Here is a 21,810-nt window from a genome sequence, read left to right as displayed (position 1 = left end):
AATAACCTGAAGGTCATTTGCAACTTGCACAAGGTCTTATTTCAGTGGATACTCACTGCCGGAAAAGGCCTGTAATCCCACACTAGGATTTAACCTACTTTCTGACAGCAGGACTGACATGTGATATGTCTGGGATTAAGACAGGTATTTGTGAATGAACTATGGAAGAGGGATTGTTAGACAACTAATGTATGAATTTATCTGAGTCTGACTAATGTATATACAGGAAAAATAAACTCATATAGGTCAAAAGAATACTGCAGATCTAATGCAGAATCTATTGAGAAAATGTCACTGCTCATAAACATTTCCTACCTGCCATGAAAGTGAATTTTGCATATTTAGGCTTATAGACTATTTCAGCTGCAACAACATAAACAAACGGATTTTGTGGGCTAAACGCAACTTCTGGGAGAATTCCGCATAGAATCAGTATCAACAGAATCATTTTACAGAAGTTTATTTCTTATAACAAAATAAATGTACATAGGCTATAGCCTATATATCATACCTAATGCGTATCAACTATTAAACTAACGAGCTAACGTTATTGTGTAAAATTAATGTATAGCTAGGTCCTTGAATTCCTGCCTAGCTGCCAAACCTCTTGCTCGTCTCACATCGTCTTTAGCAAACCGAAACATTTTATTTTCGACAAGGTTGTTTCAGATAGCCACCAGCCAGACCGATAAATAACCGGAAGTTCAATTCGGTTCACGCGCGTAACGGCGACAACGCGTGTCCGTTAAAACTGTATAAAATGGAACAATTAACTGTTATTTGAAAATTTGCGCGCATGTCATGTCGCAGATATGCTGGAGGCTCAGTTGACGAGTCGTGCAGCACACGTTATGTTTTTGTTTATTATTTTGCTTGGATGGATTAATTGGAAAAAATTCACATAGGCTATTATACAGGACCATATGGACTTACTAGAGCTTTCTGCCAGGGAAATTTGGGAAATTCTCAGCGGAGTTCAACGTCAGTAGGAAACTCGAGTTATGACAGATTTTCTCAACTATAAACGGTTAGTCATATCTCTCTCCTCACCTCTACTAGAGCTGATTTAAATAATGTCGGGCTGTAAACGGGTTCAGGCTTTTAAAAAGCTGTCAATCTAAATGTACGTTCGGGTTCGGGCTGCATTCTGTCGGGCTCCGGTCATTTCGGGCCTAACTTTTAAGGCCCGATTACAGCTCTAACCTCTACTAGCTAGTTTTAGACTATCGCCTTACATTTAAAATAATAAGTTATATTTTATTATGTACAATGTTACAATTTCTTATAACGTTCAGCCAACGGACCAGTAAATCAGTTTAATTTACCCGCCAAAGTTTTACTTGCATTTGATAGTTTGGTTAAATTATTTACCATCATGGTGCAGTTTCCCGGACAGGGTTTTTCCTAGTCCCAGACTAAGATGCATGTTTGAGCTGCCTTATTTAGTGCCATGTTTTGTCTCAAGATGCACACCAGATTTTTTTTAAGGATTGTATGTAAAAACTACTTAAATGTAGGATGTCCTAATAACTAAGGCCTAGTCTTGTATTAATCTAACCATGTCCGGGAAACTGCTACATTGTGTTTAGCAATTTGACAATATTTTTACAATAAACTTTAGGGTTAAAACAGCAGTGCTTACGGTTAGATTAATTCAATTCAATTCAATTCAATTTTATTTATATAGCGCTTTTCACAATTTGGTAATTGTATCAAAGCAGCTTTACATAATAGATGCAGTGAAAAGCACAGAAAATCGACAGATAGCACAACATAATAAACGATAGCACAAGCAGTTAAATTTGCTACGGCTATAAATCAACATTATAAGCAAACATATTACTAATGTAACGTATAGAAGTTAAGCCCAAAAAGGCTGCCTCCCCGGGTTGAAAAACCCCCTAGGAGAAAAAAACCCCGGAATTTTAGCCGGGGAAGTAAAAAAAGTCATAGGAGGAAAAAACCCTTGGGAGGTATATATATATATATATACACATTGAAACGGAAGGAGATTAAGCGGAGATTAAGCGGAGATTAAGCGGGTTCTGCCGGTGGTCTTTGGTCAGGCATCAGCTGGACATCACGTTGAAGAACAGCTAGTAGATCAGTTGTGTGCCGACTTTCACATGTACCGGAACTGGATCTGTTTGTCTCGTCCTCGGGATCAAGGACGAGACAGGGAGAGAGAAACAAAATCTTATTAGCGTAGGGGCCGTTCACATAGAAAACAAGTGTCACACAGTAATGTGGTTTTAGTCAGCTCGGTTCCGGACAGGCTAACTATTGCTGGTTAAGTGTATTACATATAGTTGATGATTTTAGAAATGGAAACAGAACTCGTTTGACTAAGGCCAGAGGCCCCACTGCCGTCGTTAATGCTAACGTACAGTGGCAAACGGTTCTGTATGACATACTATTTTAAGGTCATGGGAAAAGGCCAAAATTGCAAGCCGGACATATTTGGCAGTTAAGACTCAATCGAAAACCAATTCAAAGTTTCAGCATGTTACTAAAGAGTATTAATGAGATTTACCATGCTTTGAAGTGTTGACGAAAAAAAAAAATGGTTTTAATTTATTCATTAATTTATTTATTTATTTGGTTGTACAAGCTAGCTATTAGGAGATAAGTACCATTGTTAAAACAACTATTTGAAAGCCTTGTTAAAGAGAAAAGTTTTAAGTCTAGATTTAAAGTTATCTACTGTCTCTGAGTTTCGGACGTCGGTTGGTAAATCATTCCATAGCTTAGGGGCTAAGTAGGAAAAGGATCTGCCACCTTTAGACACTTTTGATATTTTAGGGATAATTAAGAGGCCAGAATTTTGTGACCGCAATGCACGTGATGGATTGTATTCTGATAATAATTCTCTAAGATATAAGGGTGCTAGGCCATTTAAGGCTTTGTAGGTGATTAGTAATATTTTAAATTGTATACGATATGTAACTGGTAGCCAGTGTAAAGATGCCAGAATTGGGCTTATGCGGTCATACTTCTTAGTTCGAGTAAGAACTCTTGCAGAAGCGTTTTGAACTAGCTGAAGCTTGTTGACCTGTTTTGCATGGCATCCTCCGAGTAACGAGTTACAATAGTCTATTCTAGAGGTCATAAAAGCGTGGATAAGCTTCTCTGCATCTGATGCAGACAACATATGGCGTATTTTTGAGATATTTCTAAGGTGGAAGAATGCTGTGCGGCAGACATTGGAGATATGGCTGTCGAAGGATAAACTGCTGTCGAATATCACACCTAAATTCTTAACCGTGGAGGTTGGCACCACAGTGCAGCCATCTATGGGCAACTTGTAATCTGTCATATTATGTTTGTAGCGATTCGGTTCGATAACAAGTATCTCTGTCTTATTGGAGTTTAGCATAAGAAAGTTATGTGACATCCAGTCACTTATATCGCTGATGCAGTCTGATAGCTTAGAAAAATTTTGTGTTTCCCTAGGATGCGAGGAGATGTAAAGCTGTGTGTCATCTGCATAGCAGTGAAACTGTATGTTATGATTTCTGATAATATCTCCCAGAGGTAACATATATAACGAAAACAAAATAGGACCTAAAACTGATCCCTGCGGTACGCCGTATTTAACCAGGGAGTGATGTGACTCCTCCTCATTTACATAAACAAAGTGATAGCGATTGGTTAGATACGATCTGAACCAAGCTAGCGCCTGACCACTGATGCCAACATAGTTTCCTAGCCTATTAAGTAAGATTGTGTGATCTATTGTGTCAAAGGCTGCACTAAGGTCTAATAATATAAGGAGTGATATTTCACCACGGTCGGATGTTAGGAGAAGGTCATTTGTAACTCTAAGCAGCGCTGTCTCTGTGCTATGGTGGGGCCTGAATCCTGATTGGAACTTTTCATACGTACTATTATTTGCTAAGAATGTGCGTAGCTGGCTTGCCACTACCTTTTCTAAAATTTTGGAAAGAAAAGGGAGATTTGAGATTGGTCTAAAGTTATTTAGATCTCCCTGGTCAAGGTTTGGTTTTTTAATGAGCGGTCTAATAACTGCTAGTTTGAAAGTTGATGGAACGTAGCCTAATTCTAATGATGAGTTAAAGACATTTAATACTGGGTTAGACACTATAGGGAATACCTCTTTGAGTAATTTTGTGGGAACAGGGTCCAATATACAGGACGATGATTTGGATGATGCTACCAATTTAGATAGCTCATCTATTGTAGTAGGTTTAAATGACTCAAGATGTTCGTATGGTAGGCAAGCGTTAAATGTATTACTGGGTAGAGTGGTGGCTGCTTGGGTACCTACAATGTTTTCCCTAATAATCATAATTTTCTTAGTAAAGAAGTTCATGAAGTCGTTACTATTGTGTGGGAGTTTATTAGTGGGTTCTGTTTGTTCTTTATTTCTAGTCAGTTTCGCAACTGTGCTAAAGAGGAAGCGAGGGTTATTATGATTTTCTTTAATAAGATTGCTGAGATACGTAGATCTGGCGATTTATATTGCCTGTCTGTAGTGTTTAACACTCTCTTTCCATGCTGCACGCCATACCTCTAACTTTGTGCTTCTATAATTTCTTTCCATTTTTCTAGCAGCCTTTTTAAGGGCAGCGGTATGATGGTCGTACCATGGAGCTGGCGTTTTTTCTTTGATTCTCTTTTTTCGAATTGGAGCTACGGCATCCAATGTGTTAGAACAAATACTGTTCAGGTTTTCTATTACAATATCTAGATCTTCAGGGTTATCTGCTACATGTTTCATTTGGGACAGGTCTGGAAGAGTGCTAATAAAGTTATCTTTAGTGGTGGAAATTATTGTTCTGGCTAGTCGGTAGCGTATTGTAGATCGAGTGATCATATCTAGAAGTACCGTGTATGAGACAAGGCAATGGTCTGAAACTGCATCGCTCTAAGGTGATATCTCGATTTAATTAATATTGAGCCCGAGTGACAGAATTAAGTCTAATGTGTGCCTATGAGTATGCGTGGGCCCTGTCACGTTTTGTCTAATATTGAGAGAATTTAGAATATCCATAAATGCTAATCCTAATGTATCTGTTGGGTTATCAACATGTATATTAAAGTCACCAACGATAAGAGCTTTATCTACAGTGACTACGAGGTCAGACAGGAAATTTGATATTTCTTTAAGAAAATCTACATGATGGCCCGGAGGTCTATAGATTGTAGCAAGGACAAAAGAGAGCTGTTTATGGTTACGATCAGTTATTTCCATATTTAATAGCATTATTTCAAATGAATTAAATTTTAGTTCAGATTTTTGGTTAACTTTAAAAATGTTCTTGTATATTGTAGCTACACCACCCCCTCTCCCCTTTAATCGCGGTTCATGTTTGTAATAGTAGTCTTGTGGGGTGGATTCGTTTAAACTAATGTAATCGTCTGCTTTAAGCCAGGTTTCTGTTAAAGAGAGTGCATCTAAGTTTTGGTCAGTAATTATTTCATTGACAATAGGTTCTTTATTGGTAAGCGATCTAATGTTAAGAAGGCCGAATTTTAACATTCGAGGTTCATCTGTAAACGTATTGTTTTCTAATTTTATGTTAGTAAGATTTGTACGAGACGAGGTAAGCGGTGCTCTGTATTTGTTTGTTCGAGGAACGCACACAGTTGAAATGTGTTGATACTCTGGTAAGATAGACTCTAAATTCTGGGATATATGTGATCTTGACATGTCAGAGCTACTAACAGATGGACGGGTAGGCCGATCTATTTGTTTCCTGACCTGGGCCCTGGGTAGTCAAACTGTATTAGAATTTAGAGTATTGGTCAGATTTCTAGAGAGTATAGCATTTCCTTCCGATGACGGATGAAGGCCATCTCTCTTTAGCAGGTCAGGTCTCCCCCTGAAGTGTTTCCAATTATCTATAAACCCTACGTTATGCTGAGGGCACCATTTTGACATCCAGTGGTGAAGAGACACTAATCTGCTATAAGTTTCATCACCCCGGTAGGCGGGGAGGGGACCAGAGCAAATTACATTATCTGACATTGTTTTTGCAATTTCACACACCTCTTTAATAGTATCTTTGGTGATCTCTGACTGGCGGAGTCTGGTGTCATTTGCGCCGGCATGAATAACAATTTTAGAAAACTTACGCTTAGCATTAGCCAGTACTTTAAGTTTGGATCTAATGTCTGACGATCTGGCTCCCGGTATACAGTCAACTATGGTGGCTGGTGCCTCAATGTTCACGTTCTTAAGTATCGAGTCTCCAATAACAAGGGCACCTTTAACAGATGTCTCAGCCGGTGTTTATGGTTTATTTTAGATTACATATTTTAAAATGCTTTCCTTTGGAAATATCACCTGGCCTTGCTTTCTGACCCTAAACCCATTATAACTAACCCCCTGTGTAATTCTACCAGGATAATGTAACCCTTAATTTAATCCCACCAGAATAAACTAGATGAAGTGTTAAAACGTATCGATAAACTTTGAAACCTAATGGAGGCTATAGAGTTAGTATGGGTGAATGGGGACACCCATTGACTGTGAGCTCAATGTCAGAAATGTCCCAATTTAACCTAGTTAAAACTATTAAAGATTTATGGCAACAGTTTCTATAAAAAATACAAACAATTGACTTTCACAGGTTGAAATGGTTTATTAGTAAGGAAATACCTGCTTATAACAAATGTGGTACAGACTTTTACCCCAAATTAGTTTAATGAGAAAACCAATTCTTGGAGGCAAATAAACTGTTGTGTCCAAAAGCTAAACACAGTAATTAAAAAAAGTACCAAGAAAGAAACAAGCATTTTCTCACTTGTAAATCTGTCAAAAACTGTAACAAAATTATTTAATTAGCAGAAGCACTGAAGCATTGTTGACTGTATGCATATCCTAAACTAAGTGCAACTTAACTGGCACAGATTTAAGTTTATACATGTTCTGCGTCTACTATCTAATCCATCTATTGGTAACTTAGCAGTGTATCAAAAATATAAAAAGGCCATCTTTAAAGATTGGTACAGTTATTAGCATCATGGCTGGATGACAAAAGGAAAGCCATGTAATTGAACATTTTGTAAAATAAGGCTTTGTATAAGCATGGAGCTTCAAAGTGAGCTAAAAATCACTATAAAGCATAAAAACCAATTCAGCCAGTCACTTCCTTAAACCACTCAATCCTGTCTTCATTTCAGAGATGCTTTAAGAACCCCCAAAAATGAAATATTGCGAACTATTCGATTCCACAAAGTTACACAATGTGCAATAAATGTTGGCATTCTTAATAAAAACAAGAAAAAAAAGACTGAAGCAAAATCAAACAAAACAATATATACACACACAACACAAAAAATAAAGTATCCAATATGCAACAACTTCAAGTTGCACTTAGCAACCCCCAACCAACCTCCCCCACCCAATACCTCCCAAACACTGTAAGAAAAAGCAACTCCATGTGACATCAATAAGACCCCTCCCAATCCCACACATCTCATAACCCCACCCACATACAAAGAGGACATCACAAAGCACGATTACATCACTAAGCCTGTTAGTTTGAGTAAGTCCCCCCTCGCTCCCGCATGGATCCCCAACCCCTGGCTCTTATGGATTGGTGAGGGCATTGGCACAGGGGCTCCATTCATCTGTATTAGGGTTGTAGGCCTCAAATGAGTTGAGGAAGTTGTTTCCATCAAAGCCACCAATGGCGTAAATGATGTCGTCAAGCACAGCCGCACCGGCATTGCTGCGTGGCGAATTCATGCTACTCAACATCCTCCATTCGTTTCGGGCAGGGTCGTACACTTCAACACAACGCAGGGCATGAGAACCATCAAAGCCTCCCACCACCACAAGTTTACCTGAGAGAGAATTAACATTGGTGATTATTAGTAAAGCACTGAAAATTCGGTAAAACTTTGTTGGGAGGTGTAACATCTTTTGTTCTGCTTACCTTCATGGACAGCCACTCCAGCTCCTCTGCGGGCTATGTTCATTGGGGCAACAAGGGTCCAAGTGTTGTTTTCTGGATTGTAGCGCTCCACACTATTAAGACAGTTCCACGACTCTGCTCCTCCAATCACATACATGAATCCATCCAATTCGCACACGGCAGCCTGATGCCTCCCTACACAAAAACAGAAATGGTAAGAAAAGATGCATCAGACTTTTTAACAGTGCAATCCCTCATACGCTTAAACTCTAATCTCTTAAATGCCTGCAACTGCTGTGGTTTAGTGTTTTGAGGGATTTTTTTTAAATGTCAACGTGACTCACTGATGTTTAATGGGGCACAGCTGGTCCAGGCCTTGCTTGCAGGATCAAAAACATCACAGTTCTTCAGACCTTTCTGTCCGCATGGATCTGACCCTCCAACAACATACAGCTTGTCGCTCAAAGAGCAGACACCTGGACAAAGTCAAACATAAATTAACATATCTAAACCTTGGTAATTGTTATGGGCTTTGAGGGCATCTAATATTCCAAACCTGCATTGCACCGATTAGTCCTTAGCTCTGGCACTTTTGTCCACTCGTCATTATTGGGGTTGTAGGTCTCCCCACAGCTCAATTCATCAGAGTGGCCATTGGAACCACCCATCACGTAAAGCTGACCCATGATTGGGAATGATTTATAACAATTATTTCACAGTGCCTTCAAAAGCTGAGAATGTGTGTACTTCATACACTTTGATTATATGTACAAACCATGAGAACAGCCATCTGAAATCTAGCACGTGGAGTCCTCATCGGGGCAATGAAAGTCCAGCTGTCAGTCTTCAGGTCGTAACATTCCACAGTCCTCAGACACTCCTCACGGTTGTAGCCACCTACGCAATAGATTGCCCATCAGACCGTGAATTTCATATAGAAAGATAAGAATTTCAGGACCCCATTCACTAACCTGCAGCAATGAGTCGACCGTTTAGAGCACCAGTGCCCAGGCCGGAGCGAGCGTAGTGCATGGGTGCCAGCAGCTTTTCCTGCTCTTCCTCCAGTGGCTTACTCTCAAAGCTCATGCTCTTGGTTAAGCAAGGGGTGGCGGAAGGTGAGGCCTGGGGACTGCTGCGCCCATGCAGAAAGATCACGCACAGCATGCCATTCAGCACAGCTAGACACAGGTACGTGTTGTCTGTAGGGAGAAACAAAGGAAGAGGGTGACTCAAAGGCCTCAGTCCTGACAGCAGAGCATCTGAAGATCTGGGAGTTGCAAACATACTGGTTGTCTTCTCTGAAGCAATATATTTCCACTCTTGCTTGTAGGAATGTTTGGTAGATCCAGGGGAGAGACTGCAAGAGGAGCTGGTGCTCAGCTGTCGGGGTACACTCTCACGTGGGAGTTTCTTCTGCAAAGGCACAGTGCAGCTACAGACTACGAGCCCATGGTCCACACATAAACAACCTCACAACAAGCCCAGACCTAGTCAAGGTGCAAGCCCACCTCAACATCTTACCGGCTAAACTAATGTCTAGGTCAGGGGTCCCCAAACCTGCTCCTGGAGGGCCGGCGTCCTGCAGAGTTTAGCTCCAACTTGCCTCAGCACACCTTCCTGGCAGTTTCTAGTATGTTTAGTAGGACCTTAATTAGCTGCTTCAGGTGTGAATGATTAGGCTTGGAGCCAAAATCTGCAGAGACACCCGCCCTCCAGGAGCAGGACTGGTGACCCCCGGTCTAGGTAATTCTAATCCCAATGTAAAACCACTCTAAGCAGCGCTTATGTCCAATCCACAATTTCACACAAACATCACACATATACACTCACACTTTTGGGCAAGATGTATAGCCATCGTCTCTGCTGCTTTGATTCAACAGCCCAGCACAAAAAAGCTGCTAGCATTAAACTTAAATCTCAAAAACAGGCCTAAATTAACTACAGGCCTGCTGCGGTCCAGTCTGAGAAGAGCTCGGCGCTGGTTGTGTACCTGCACAAACTGGATGTGGTCATCCTCAGTGCCGAACACCTCAGCCTGCCTGTCAAGCAGGCTCCCATCGAGCAGCTTGTGATCAGCCGAATAGTACAGCGTTTGCACCTGGAAAACACACAGCGACAATAGAACCCATGTGGCTGTCTTCATGACAACAAAGCACCCAACTACGTGGGTCAGTGGAAAAGGAAAGTTAAGGAGGGAGGTGCAAAGTCACTTCTTCGCTGCCGGACTGCAAGGTGCTGGTGAAAAAGCTTCTTAAACAATATAAACACGTTTCTTCTGCATAGGATTCTGGACGGGAAGATTTTAGGTCTTCGTAACTTTCTTGCAAGTCACTGCGCTGTAAATAGCAGAGTCTGGATCACAATACTGTTCACCACAAAGCATCTCGGGAACCTTCATTTGTCAACAAGTTTGGAGAAGGAAATAGAAAACAAGCTCCATCAACACACGTTCGGCTGCTACCATCTTCTCAGCTGAGGAGGTTAGTCAAGTTAGATGTCACTCATCAGACACACTGGTGAGCTGTTATCAATTTTACAGCTAAAAAATGTATAAAAAAAAAATCGTAAAAATACTCCTGGCTCAAGCTTAAAAGTGATTTCAAAACCAAATAAAATACAAAAAAAATAATAAAGGACAATCCGTTGAACTGGTTCAAGTGAACATCACTTAATGTCTGGTCATTGTGGGATGGTAATTGTGGGATGGTCATTGTGTGTACTAACACTTAGAAGCATTTGCTCCTTTTTGGTGGATCCATCTGCGATTTATGCATTAAATGGCATCAAAGTAGTTGCCTTTGCATAAAGCAGGGGTAGGCAACATCCGAGTGCCAATGTCCTGCAGAGTTTAGCTTCAGCTCTAATCAAGCACACCAGAACAAGCTAATCAAGGTCTAAAGAGTCACCTCAAAACTACATGTAGGTGAGGTTTTATCAGGGTTGGAGCTAAAATCTGCAGGACCTTGGCACCCCAGGACTGACATTGCTTTTGAAATGGATGTCTTTGTTTGATTCTGCACAACTGTGTATAAATGTTGGTGTAAATTGCAAAGTACTGCCTAAAATGACGTCTTGGCCAATGAAATTAAAAATAAGGCAACATATGTACAAAGTAATGCTATTATTATGTGTGATTGTTTATTACTGTAACTTTTAAAGCATAAGAGAATGAACTCTACAGAGTGAGGATGTGGCATTTTACTTAATGCTTTGCCTCCCCCATCCTCACGTCTTTTCTCACTCGCATCCTGGGGGGGAGCGGAGATGCGAGGAAACGAAGATGCACAATTAAGAACTGAGAAGCACCCTGAGAGTTGCAACATCCGATTTTGTGACAGACAAGCTACAATTCGTTTCCACTTCCTTTTTAGGATCGAAAATGCCATCATGAAGCCTTTCAAAATTGATGGCTCTCTTAAATTTGTACTTGATTAGAAAACTCGTGCGAAATGATAGTGGAAATCTAAGTCTGCGTGGCATAAATAATCATTCATGTGCTGCAAAATGTGAATAACTTAGTTAAATTATGTCTATACATGAGTACTTTCTTCGGTGTAATCATATGTCTGCTTTTGTGAGTTTGGCAATGCTAAAAATAGTATGTGAAACTCTGTGTATTTGCAACGGTGTCTTGCAAATGTTACACTCAGATGTGAAGTGTACTATTGATAAGTGCATTTTATTTGAAGGAGGGAGCCTAGTGCTTATCCAGACCCGTCTCCCTCATTTTGTTATTTTCGTTCTTTTCATTCTCTCTTTACCCTGGAGGGCCCCAGTCTTGGTTTCTTCAGTCTTGTGAGAATCCTGCTGATGTTTGCTCTAATAAACCTAAGGAGAGATAAATCAGTGGGGAGGAAGAACTGTTAGTGCTGGTTCCCAGAGTATGCACACACACTCACACATTCATACACCTGCTTAGAGAAAAGAGATGTCACTGAGAAGGCAACATGCCAATTCACTCTCTGTGTTTCGTAAATTCTGTGGCATCAGTTACTTTACAGCACTAAACGATCAGGAGGCTTTTAATTCTGCTCACCTGGACTAACCACTCGCCTGTGCAGAGGGTGTAACAGCCCCGTTCTGTACCTAAATGTATACTCTTAAAGGCCTGGGGTGATTTGTGGGTAAGGGGAAACAGGAAACAAAAATATGGAAGGCAGAGAGAAAAAACGCAACCGACCTCTACCGTTAGGATGTCTGGTGTGAACGGACCTGTTAAATCTGTGAATGGGATGAAATACGAGGGGAACAGGGAGGGAAGGAAGAGAGGAGCTTACAGTGGAGGACATTACTGACCTCCTCCATCAGTCGCTCCAGTGGTTCTCCGTTTTCCAACAGGTTGCGTTGAACCCAGACAATCACCTTGGAGTAGAGCTTCCCATTGCTGGGCAAGGACATGTTATCCTCCAACATCACCTCCAACTTAAACACACCCAAGCAAAATGAATATGAAGCTTATTAAATAGATGTTTTTTACAAATGCCTTAAGTATAGTCAAGAAAAATAGAGCTAGAATGTTGGTGGCTCCCAACACGGTTCCTTGGGGGACACCCAATTGTTTTGAGGTCTCGCTAACCAAACACATTAAATAAAATCATCAGCTTGTTAGTAGAGCACTTTGAGACCGAAAGAATGTGTGTAGCTAAGGGAGACATCTAAAATATATACCAGGGGTGGGCATCGAGGGCCATGTCCTGCAGAGTTTAGCTTCAACCTTAATCAAACACACCTGAATGTCATTTCCAAACAGTCCTGAAGACTTCAATTAGATTTTTCAGCTGTGTTTGATTAGGGTTGGAGCTAAACTCTGCAGGGACAGTGGCCCTCAGGACCAGGAGTTGCCCACCCCTGATATATACTGTTTGGGGGTCATTCAAGGACAATGTTGGAAATCACTGTAGTAAATGAGCAGAGATGTTAAAAAAAGATCTAACCTTAAGGCGTGGCAGCTTGAGAAAATCCTCTTGCTCAGACACCTCTAGAAGATGCTCCTGGATATAGCTGTCGATCTTGCCCAGCAAACGCATATCATCCATGGAACTGGCAAAATTACGATAGGAGATGGCACTCTGGCAATTCATTTTGGAAAGAAGGTAGTCGCCACAGATCTGCAAGCAGTTACCAAAAGTCAGTTAGGGCTATATATCAAGGAAAACAATTGCATGACTTGTAACTGCACAGGCATATGATCACATTTACAATAAATATTATTTATTGTAAGTAGTACCTGCTTTACTTTGTCCATTTTTAGTCTTTTAGCTGCAGAGTAAACCTCCTTAACCAGCTCCTTATCTGCCTTCAACCTGCAGGAAGCAACATAGGCATATTGTAGTATAACAGACGGATTTACAAACAGACCACAGTTTATTATCACTTTCACTATACCATTATGACTCTGTTAGTTACAAATTATTTCTTTGGCTGGCTATAACATTTGTCTCTTACTGGGCAGTGTAAGCATAGTTGAGAAGGATCTCCACAGCCTCAGGGTCCAAATCTTCAAATTTTACATGGGACATGCCATGTGGCTCCAAGTCACTGTTAAAGATCTCAAACAGGTATGGACTGCAGCAGGCCAGCACAGCCCGGTGAGCCATCAACTCATGACCGCATACCTGCAGGGGTTAAAGGACAAAAGTGAATCCCTTTAATTTCACTGTGATAAAGGTACAACCCAAAAGAAATTGAACTGCCACATTTTCAAAGAATGCCTAGGTTTTAAGTTTTACTTCCTCATACAAATGCCACTGCCACAACGCTAGTTTTCGTTTTACCTTATACAAAATGCAAAAGATGCTAGCAGGCAAAAGTAGGTTTAAGGAAGAAAGAAACCACAAATTTAAATCTTGAGATTTAACTATAATTAAACTATTTCATTTACTCAGAACTGTGAAAGATTCCTTTGAGTTTTCGTAACATTACACAAAAGGCTTTATCCGTTAAAGAATGTCACTCGGCTAAAAGCCATTTAGAGTTTCAGTAACTACCTCTAATGAGACATACTCATCCCTGCCTCATATTTCAGGTGTGATCAACACCTGCAGCAGATATCTTACGAAAGAGAGTGAACTTAAAAACGGTGCGTTACCTGAAGTCTCACATCGCAGAACTGTCCGTTCTTTCTAAGGGCGTTCATCTTGGCCACGGTGGAATCCAGGAAACTTTCGTCCTCAAAGACCAAATATCCATTGGGAATCATTTTTGCTTGTTTTGGAAATTAAGCCTGTCAAAATGAAAGAAAAAGCATGTTTGAGTCAGTGTTCAGACTCCTCAAAACATGTAGCCTAGTCTTTAACCTGCACAAATACACACACTATATATATCACTAATTTGAGCTGCTGGTCAAAAGCATTCAGTCTATAATCACTACAAATCCATTCTATTGTACTCATTTATAAGTAATGCGTTTACCTAATACTAAATGACGTACGACTGGGTTTCCAGAAGCAAGTGAAGTTGAGCCAGGAATGGGAGTGTCCAGGTCTTCCTTCACTACAAATTGGGTGTCAAAGGTAATGCCAGGCGACCAGCGGGAACAGTGGGGGGACAGATATGACTCAAACTCTCAGGCTTAGAGCGACTGCAATCAAGTCCTCGGGTGTCCCGTTGGCTATAGACTCAAACCTTTTCTGTGTTGATCATGCATTGTAACCTGCATAATAAATAATGAAGAAAAATAAAGGTTGAGGTTACAAATTATCTCTGGAAAAATGATTACATCAATGACAATTTCAGTAACAGAGCTTCAGGCGGTGACCCACATCGCAATCAAACATCCAATTGTATTGTGGAATAAACGACGATCACACCGCACCACTCGAGGGCAAAAATGCAAACAGAGACTGACCCATTTTTACAATACTGATGTTTTATAGAGGTAAACACCTTATTTATGATCAGCATTAATTTACATTAATGCATTTGGCAGATGCTTTTATCAAAAACGGCGTATAGTGCATTACAAGGTATACATATGCTTGGTCCCTGAGGAACAAAGCCATTACCTTTTGCGCTACTAATGCAACGTTCTACTAATAGAGCTATAGTAACACACAGTGTAGTGTGTGTTACACTGTTTTCTGGGTTATATAAACTCAAATCTTCTCAAAGCACATTTCAGCCATTCATCCATCACCTCTCCAGCAGTCAGTGCAACTCTCCTTTTCAATAACACCACAAAAATGTCCTCCATTTCCTCTCGCTAACCACATGGTTGCCACACCCACACGTTTACGTAATTTTTCAAAGGTCTCCAATTCTTTTTCAGCCAACAAAAAAATGGCCCACTTTAGTGGTGGAGGATGGTCACAACCAACAAATCACTGAGGAATTTAGATGGACAAAATACATTCCCACAATGAGGTGGCTGGCCACAGCTGTGTGGAAGGATGGAAAAACAAAATGAAAACAAACAAGCTGCAGTACGTGTAATCCACAAGTTTTACATGAAAACCTGCTGGTATTTTTCCACTCACATCTACATGGCTCCTAGTTGGACAATGGTTGCTTTTCAATAATCTGCTCATGACATCCTCTATTGCGCTTACCTCAGTAAGAGCATTCAGACAACATTAGACCATGAATTACTTCACCGTACAAATGCCGCAGATAGGATCCTCTTAAAGAGGAGTGGGACGTGAGAAACAATTTCAACCTCCAGGATGGGTGAAATGGATAAAAAGCCTCACATTTCACATTTTTCTAAATTCTTCGGTACTGGAGGTCACATGGGGACATATGTAGGGGGTTATATGAAGTTCATTGTTCTGAAAAGAATATCTTGTTGGGTTTGAGACTTTAATCTTTGCACCCTTCTATAGAGCTTTTATCACTTCAAAGACATAGAAAAACATAGAATCATATCACGGTAAAGCAAACTATTTCCTGTTTGCCATAAAGATTTATGGGGCGTACTCACCAAACCCGAATTCAACAAGTTAATTCAGTAGATTACATACAAAGTCAATGCAAAGACGCAAATAGACGCGAACTCACACAAGGCGATGCGAATGAGGCACATTGGGCAGCACGATTGCGAAGACACGTTTGAGGCAAATAGCGCATTTTCGCAGCAATCACACCGCTCAATTTACGTCATTCGAATCGTCCCGTGCGAGTTCGCTATTCAACTCGAGCGAAAAATTTGGATGGCACAAAGTAAAATTCCGTGAGTAAACTAGAGCAAAAAACGTGATGCTTCGTGTTTGGTTATGAAGCATTACAAATGTCAAGTTACCTTAATAAATTAATTCAAATGCAGTTCTAAACATAGGTTTGGGAGGAGCATAAACATTTATGCCTGTCAATCATCAATGTGGGCGTATATAAGGCAGCCTTCAGGTTTCCAGGACAAGCTGCAATTTTTCACACAACCCCCCTCCTCCTCCTCATCATCTCCTCCTTCACTGCTCACTTTCTTCCTCTGTGCAGTTCTGTTGCAGGGGGTAGATCTTGGGGGTTTGAGCCCCGGCCTCAGGTTCGCTCTCTCTGAAGGTTCAGACAGAGCTCTGGGTGCAGAGCTCCCTGCGAGGACACGAAGCCAAGTTCGTTTACCATTAATCATTAAGTTCCGAAAGCACAGGCGAACTAGTGAACACAAAGACAAGACCTTCTAGTAAATACAAATTGTCTACTATAAACTGGCCTTAATCTGAGAGCAGCTGGTCAACTTGGAGTGGATTCAGGAACTGATCACTTAAACCAGGGCATTCACAGTTTAGACTACAGACAAAGGCTATGGTGACTGTGCAACTTCAGACTAACTCACAAATCTCCCATTGTGTGCCGACAACCACAGCGTCCTCAATTATTGACAGAGACAATGTTACAAAGATAAAAAAGACAGGCAGTTGAAAGGCGTAGTTGCAGAAAAAGACTTTGAAAGATGGTTTTGTCCATGCAATTGTTTTGCCCCCATGGCATGCAGTAAACAGCATGCTTAGTCGGTTAGCGTGGGTCACACGGTAGACAAGAGAGAGTTGTTTTCAGTTGTTTCCTAACTTTGTTGAAGTACTAAACAGATAACCCAGATTGGCAATCAACTTGCTTAAGGCCATCTCAAAAAATAAAGCTTAAGATGACATGCAAGCAATCTTAGATACCCCTATCAGTTCTGTGGCTAGACCATGACCACAGGCAGTTTGTGTGTTTATGCAATTATTTTGAGAAACGAGTCATAAGACACAGTTCTTCCACGTCACTGGGATCTGTGCCAAATCTGAAAGTACATTACTTAGCGTCACGTACTCAAAAGCTTTCAAGCATTTGTTTATTTATAATCCTGATTGTTTTATCCAACGCCATTCTAAGCGCATTAAGGATACATCTCATCAATACAATATGTGTGTTCCTTGGGAAATAAAACACATGACCTTGGCATTATTTGCTTTATGTTTTTTGCCAGTTGAGTCTTGGCCATCAGCAAATCCCCTAATGTGCCTTTAAGCTAATGAATGGCATGCATAAGTGATACATGTATCTACATTATTAAATGTACAGAAAAGACAGTGGGTGAATGAGGTACGGGGGCATTTTAAAACTAAAAATAATGTTATGGTCAAATGGACCATGATTCTGAGACTAAAACAAGCATGTTGATTTTTTTCATAATATCATGTGCGCAACAGTTTTCTGAGCCACTTTCCAAGGGTTATGTAACATTCAGAAAAACTGAGTACAGACTACTCATAAAATTACTGAAATGCCTGTTACGCAATATAAAAATCCTTATTAAAAGTAATGGAATGAGACCTGATAAAAACAACAATACATTACAGTGTTTCCCATACATTGATTTATTTGTGGTGGCCCACCACAGAATCAACACTGGCCCCCACAAATAGAATTTTCATGATTCCCATTTACATTTTTATTTCACTTAATTTATATAACTTGATATATAATACAGATTAAATACAGATACAGATCAAAGAGTAAAAGTGAAACATATTTCAGGTGCCAACACTAGATCAAACGCAAACACGACATGATGACGTCACATATATGCTAATTAGCAGGTGATGTCATCACCACCACAGTCTCCTCAAAATCCTGTGGGAAACACTGCATTATCTCTGTTCCATTACAATAATTATTAAACCGTTACATTTTTTATCCACTTTTATCCAAAGTGACTTTAATGCATTACAACAAGAAATGCATTAATGTATTAATCAGTATGTGTTCCCTGGGTTTGAACCTATGACCTTTTGCGCTCCTAACTCAATGCTCTACCACTGAGCTATACAGGGCAAAGGGCACCAAATCATTTGAGAGTTTTTAGCTATTACAAAGAAAATGCTAATATTCATGAAGAAAAAGGTTAATGGGAGAACACAATGTAAAGAGTGAACTAACAAAGCATCCACATGACCTGCTGCTGCTTAAGAACACAGTGGAAAATTGAATAATCCTTTACTATGTGAGGAGAGAGAGAGAGAGGGAGGAAGAAAGAGCGAGAATGTCTTTGATTCGCATTAAATCACAGCACGCAATAGAGGCAGAGTGATGGAGGAATGACAAGGCAATACATAGCCGAGCAATTCATTTAAAAAGCAGGGATAAAATACCACGTAGATCTTTCTGCTATCTTTGTCTGTATGCTATGAATGTGTCCAAAGTCTTTGCCAACAGAAAACAACTTATCTTCCCCTGCTAAAGTTATCTGGGAATTTCACAAAGAATCGAAACACAAGCAAAGGTCACAAAATGACCAGTTCTTCATTTGTTAGAGACATTTCCCTTACAAATAAGCTTTGTGCTCATCAATTAGGTCATCCATAGGCGGGTGTGGTAAACAGAAACAGCTTTACAGAAAGTGAAATTCTAGCCTGGAGATTTCATGGGCTTAACACAGTATAAATTTACTGTGTAAGTGGCAACACGTGAGGCTGATGTCCAAATTTATTTATTCATTTATTTATATTTGCCTGTCTTTCGTGTATTAGGTTCGTATATAGAGAGAGAAATACAGCAAATAAAATTAACGAATAAAATCAATTAATGGTTAAATAAAATCAAATTTGGTTATTCTGTATCTATTGCATGATTTATTGAAATTATTTGTAATTAAACTCATCTCAACATCGTTTTTAAACATACGTTGTAAAAATAATGAGCAAAAACAAACAATTGCACGGATTTGTAGAATGATCTACAAAAGTACGAAAAAATTGTGTTGCATTAAATGCGAAGAATCATAAATAATTGCCGCCTCAACACATTCCACGAATGCGGATAGGCCAGAACCCACGGATCCAAGCAATCCTATTGGCCAAATAAAACGTCCATCAACACGGCTCGCAGACATACCACTTTACCCGCACAATAAGGTTTGTTGCATCAGAACACTTCAAGCTACTTAAGTCTAACGTAAAACTAGGTCAGTAGGATATTTTTCTTTCTTTTGACAAAACATCATTTATAGACTAAAACGGATGTTTAGCGCCAAAATACACGCCAAAAACGCTACTTTCCGGTAACCACGCTGGCACGTACCTTGACAAATCGTACCGTGGTGGTTTAACGTTATTCATTTATAGTAACTAAGTTATGTCGTATTCGCGGCCTCTAGGGTTTTTGCGCAAATCATTGATGTTTCTAGACATTTGCCTGGATGTCTTTTTAATTTATTATGAACGTTTGCTCATTTTGCCCATCATTGATAAAACTACAAACGGAGCAATCGGTAACGTTAACGTTAATACTCTGACTAAAAATCGGGCTTAACGTAGTACCGTTACAGCGGTTAAAAATCTTGGTTTGCCGCGCTCAGTGCAAACACAATGCAATAAACCCACGCGAGTACTGTTAATTCTCTTTTAAAAGACAAAGATTTATCAAGATAACTTGCATCTTATTGTTACAGACCACCATGAGGTAGTCAAGTGTCCACGCATGTAACACACAACAGCTGTCGCTTAAAAAGCTGTCGCCTTGTGTTAAAACGAAAGCACGAGACTCAAAGCATTACTGATCGATGATCTTCTTACCTGATCTGTTTGACAGTAGACGATAGTAGACATATTTAAGGTGAATTCAGAGTTGTTGGTTTTGGATATTGCAAAAGCAATGGATGTACGCTACCACGTTTCTGCGTCCGAAAAGGCGTGTAGGGTTTCAGTGCTGTTAGATCTGCGCTTGAGCTTTGACAGTGACGATGGAGCACGCGTTTAACAAGAGCCACGGGGCTGTTTCCTGGCGTGACGTCAGACCCGGAGCCCCGCCTGCGGAAAAGTACCGGCGGCGGACTGTGAGGTACTGAGCCTGCGCGTTGGGCTAGTGTCTGGTTCTCTTAAATTATATCACGGGCACTGATGAAAGGTTTATCCCGAAAACGTTTGGCAATATTGGTTTTATTAGAAACTGGTCTCTGTTTATTAGAAACTGGTCTCTGTTTGTTTCTACCGGTAATGTGTTGGTAATATTGGTGGGATGTTACGTGGCAAATGGGAACCAACAGGTCAAGATTAATTTCTACTGGAATACGGCTTAAAACACAACATAAAGAAAGTTTGCTGTGGTTTTATAGTAAACAGCTAATAGTTCATAGTAATTAAATAGAAACTATTAAAATATTATTTGTTATTCAGCAGGGTGTGGTCACTGGTCAGTAAGATTTTGCATATGGTCAATGGTGAAATGTCCTGGTTATAGCTTTTTTATAGCTTTTATGTCATATATTTCACACCTTCATAACCACATGAGAAAGTAAAGCATTTTTTATTATTATCAAAAAACGTATATTGACCAACATTACATGAAACTAAAATATGGTAACATAAAAAGATGGCAACTTCAATAAAGGAAATACAGGGAAGTTAGGCTTTTCCTGTGATGCAGGAACGTGTGTGACGTCAGAGCCAAATATCCCTCATTATCCTGTCTCTCATGCACAGGTAAGGTTTAGTGTGCCTCAGTCACCGTTGTAAATCTTAATTGGATTAATGGATCACAAGCACGACTATAGACATATGAGCCCGGGGCAGTGCTAGCTGCCCATTCTGAAACCGCCAGCCAGTGTAATTCACTCACCACATAACAGGGTTTCTAGAAACATCCTGACCATTGTGAGCAAATCCTCCGCAACAACTGAACCGACAAGCAATCGTCGACACATGGATCAGGTGTTTTAAAAACACTTGAATGCATAACTGAAGAAAGGGATTAAGCTAGATCCTGTTTACATGTGGAGGTATTGTGGCCCTATCAGGGAGGCAGATCAGTGTCTGTCCAGGGGACCAGAGTTTGGGCTTGTTCTCTTTGTTCGGGTGTAATTACTGTAATTTGTGAATGCTTGAATTGTTGACCCATACAGTAAGACAGTATTTTGAACTAGTGTCAAAATGTATAATGTTGGATAAAATATTACCAATAGACCCCTTCACGGTTCACGTCACAGGCGGTTCCCACTGCGCATGTCGGGGTCAGAAAAGCCATTACAGCAGATTGAGTTGCGTATTATTCGGTATCGTCAAAAATGCCTACTTGCGTCGTGGGCTGTGAAAATCGCACCAGGTCTTCCGTTAAGTTTTCACGATTCATGCAGAATCTCAAAAACAAAAAAATACAACATCTGCGGCTGCAAGCAATTAACGTGCAGACTGGAACAATGCAAATATCAAAGAGGCTTGTGTTTATAGTGCTCACTTCATTTGAGGTAAGTCATCATTTTTCAGCCCTGTTAGATTAAATTATAAAGCCTGGATGGTATGAACTGTTTGACACCATACTGCGCAATCTGCATCTCTATAAAGCTGGTCAGTAGCAGGAAGCATGAGGTGCTCTAAAACTTCCTGGTATACGGCTGCGTTGACCTTGGACCTCGGAAAACACAGTGCACCAACATCAGCAGATGACATGGCACCCTGAACCATCACTGACAGTGGAAACTTTACACTGGACCTCAAGCGACATGGATTGTTTG

At 40.3% G+C, this 21,810-nt stretch overlaps 1 protein-coding gene across 2 annotated transcripts; it reads right to left on the bottom strand.

Annotated features, from left to right (window-relative positions):
• Positions 1–6,583: 6,583 nt before the first annotated feature.
• On the bottom strand, positions 6,584–20,074 carry ivns1abpa (influenza virus NS1A binding protein a). 2 transcript variants are annotated; one of them, XM_073856182.1, is made up of 15 exons: positions 19,877–20,074; positions 14,317–14,538; positions 13,975–14,109; positions 13,332–13,501; positions 13,114–13,189; positions 12,821–12,994; positions 12,183–12,308; positions 9,877–9,984; positions 9,173–9,299; positions 8,858–9,085; positions 8,667–8,783; positions 8,443–8,574; positions 8,231–8,362; positions 7,908–8,081; positions 6,584–7,815 (listed from the first exon to the last, which is right to left on the bottom strand). In XM_073856182.1, exons 3-15 carry the CDS (start codon positions 14,083–14,085, stop codon positions 7,559–7,561), a joined length of 1,932 nt encoding a protein of 643 aa, XP_073712283.1. In that variant the 5' UTR covers positions 14,086–14,109; positions 14,317–14,538; positions 19,877–20,074; the 3' UTR covers positions 6,584–7,558. The 2 variants fall into 2 exon arrangements, with proteins under 2 accessions (XP_073712283.1, XP_073712282.1); XM_073856181.1 differs by having other exon boundaries at positions 14,298–14,538; positions 19,877–20,073.
• Positions 20,075–21,810: the final 1,736 nt, after the last annotated feature.

The sequence above is a fragment of the Misgurnus anguillicaudatus genome, chromosome 18 (genome assembly GCF_027580225.2).
Source record: "Misgurnus anguillicaudatus chromosome 18, ASM2758022v2, whole genome shotgun sequence".
In the NCBI taxonomy this organism is placed as follows: Eukaryota; Metazoa; Chordata; class Actinopteri; order Cypriniformes; family Cobitidae; genus Misgurnus; species Misgurnus anguillicaudatus.
This window is presented reverse-complemented; position numbering and strand designations above follow the sequence as displayed.

Excerpts from the sequence above, each read along its gene's own strand:
- ivns1abpa (XM_073856182.1), bottom strand. The coding sequence starts at position 14,085 with ATGATTCCCAATGGATATTTGGTCTTTGAGGACGAAAGTTTCCTGGAT. Across the intron at positions 12,309-12,820 it reads TCAAGCTGCCACGCCTTAAG|TTGGAGGTGATGTTGGAGGA; the intron begins GTTAGATCTTTT and ends GGTGTGTTTAAG. Across the intron at positions 8,575-8,666 it reads TAGATTTCAGATGGCTGTTC|TCATGGGTCAGCTTTACGTG; the intron begins TCATGGTTTGTA and ends AATCATTCCCAA.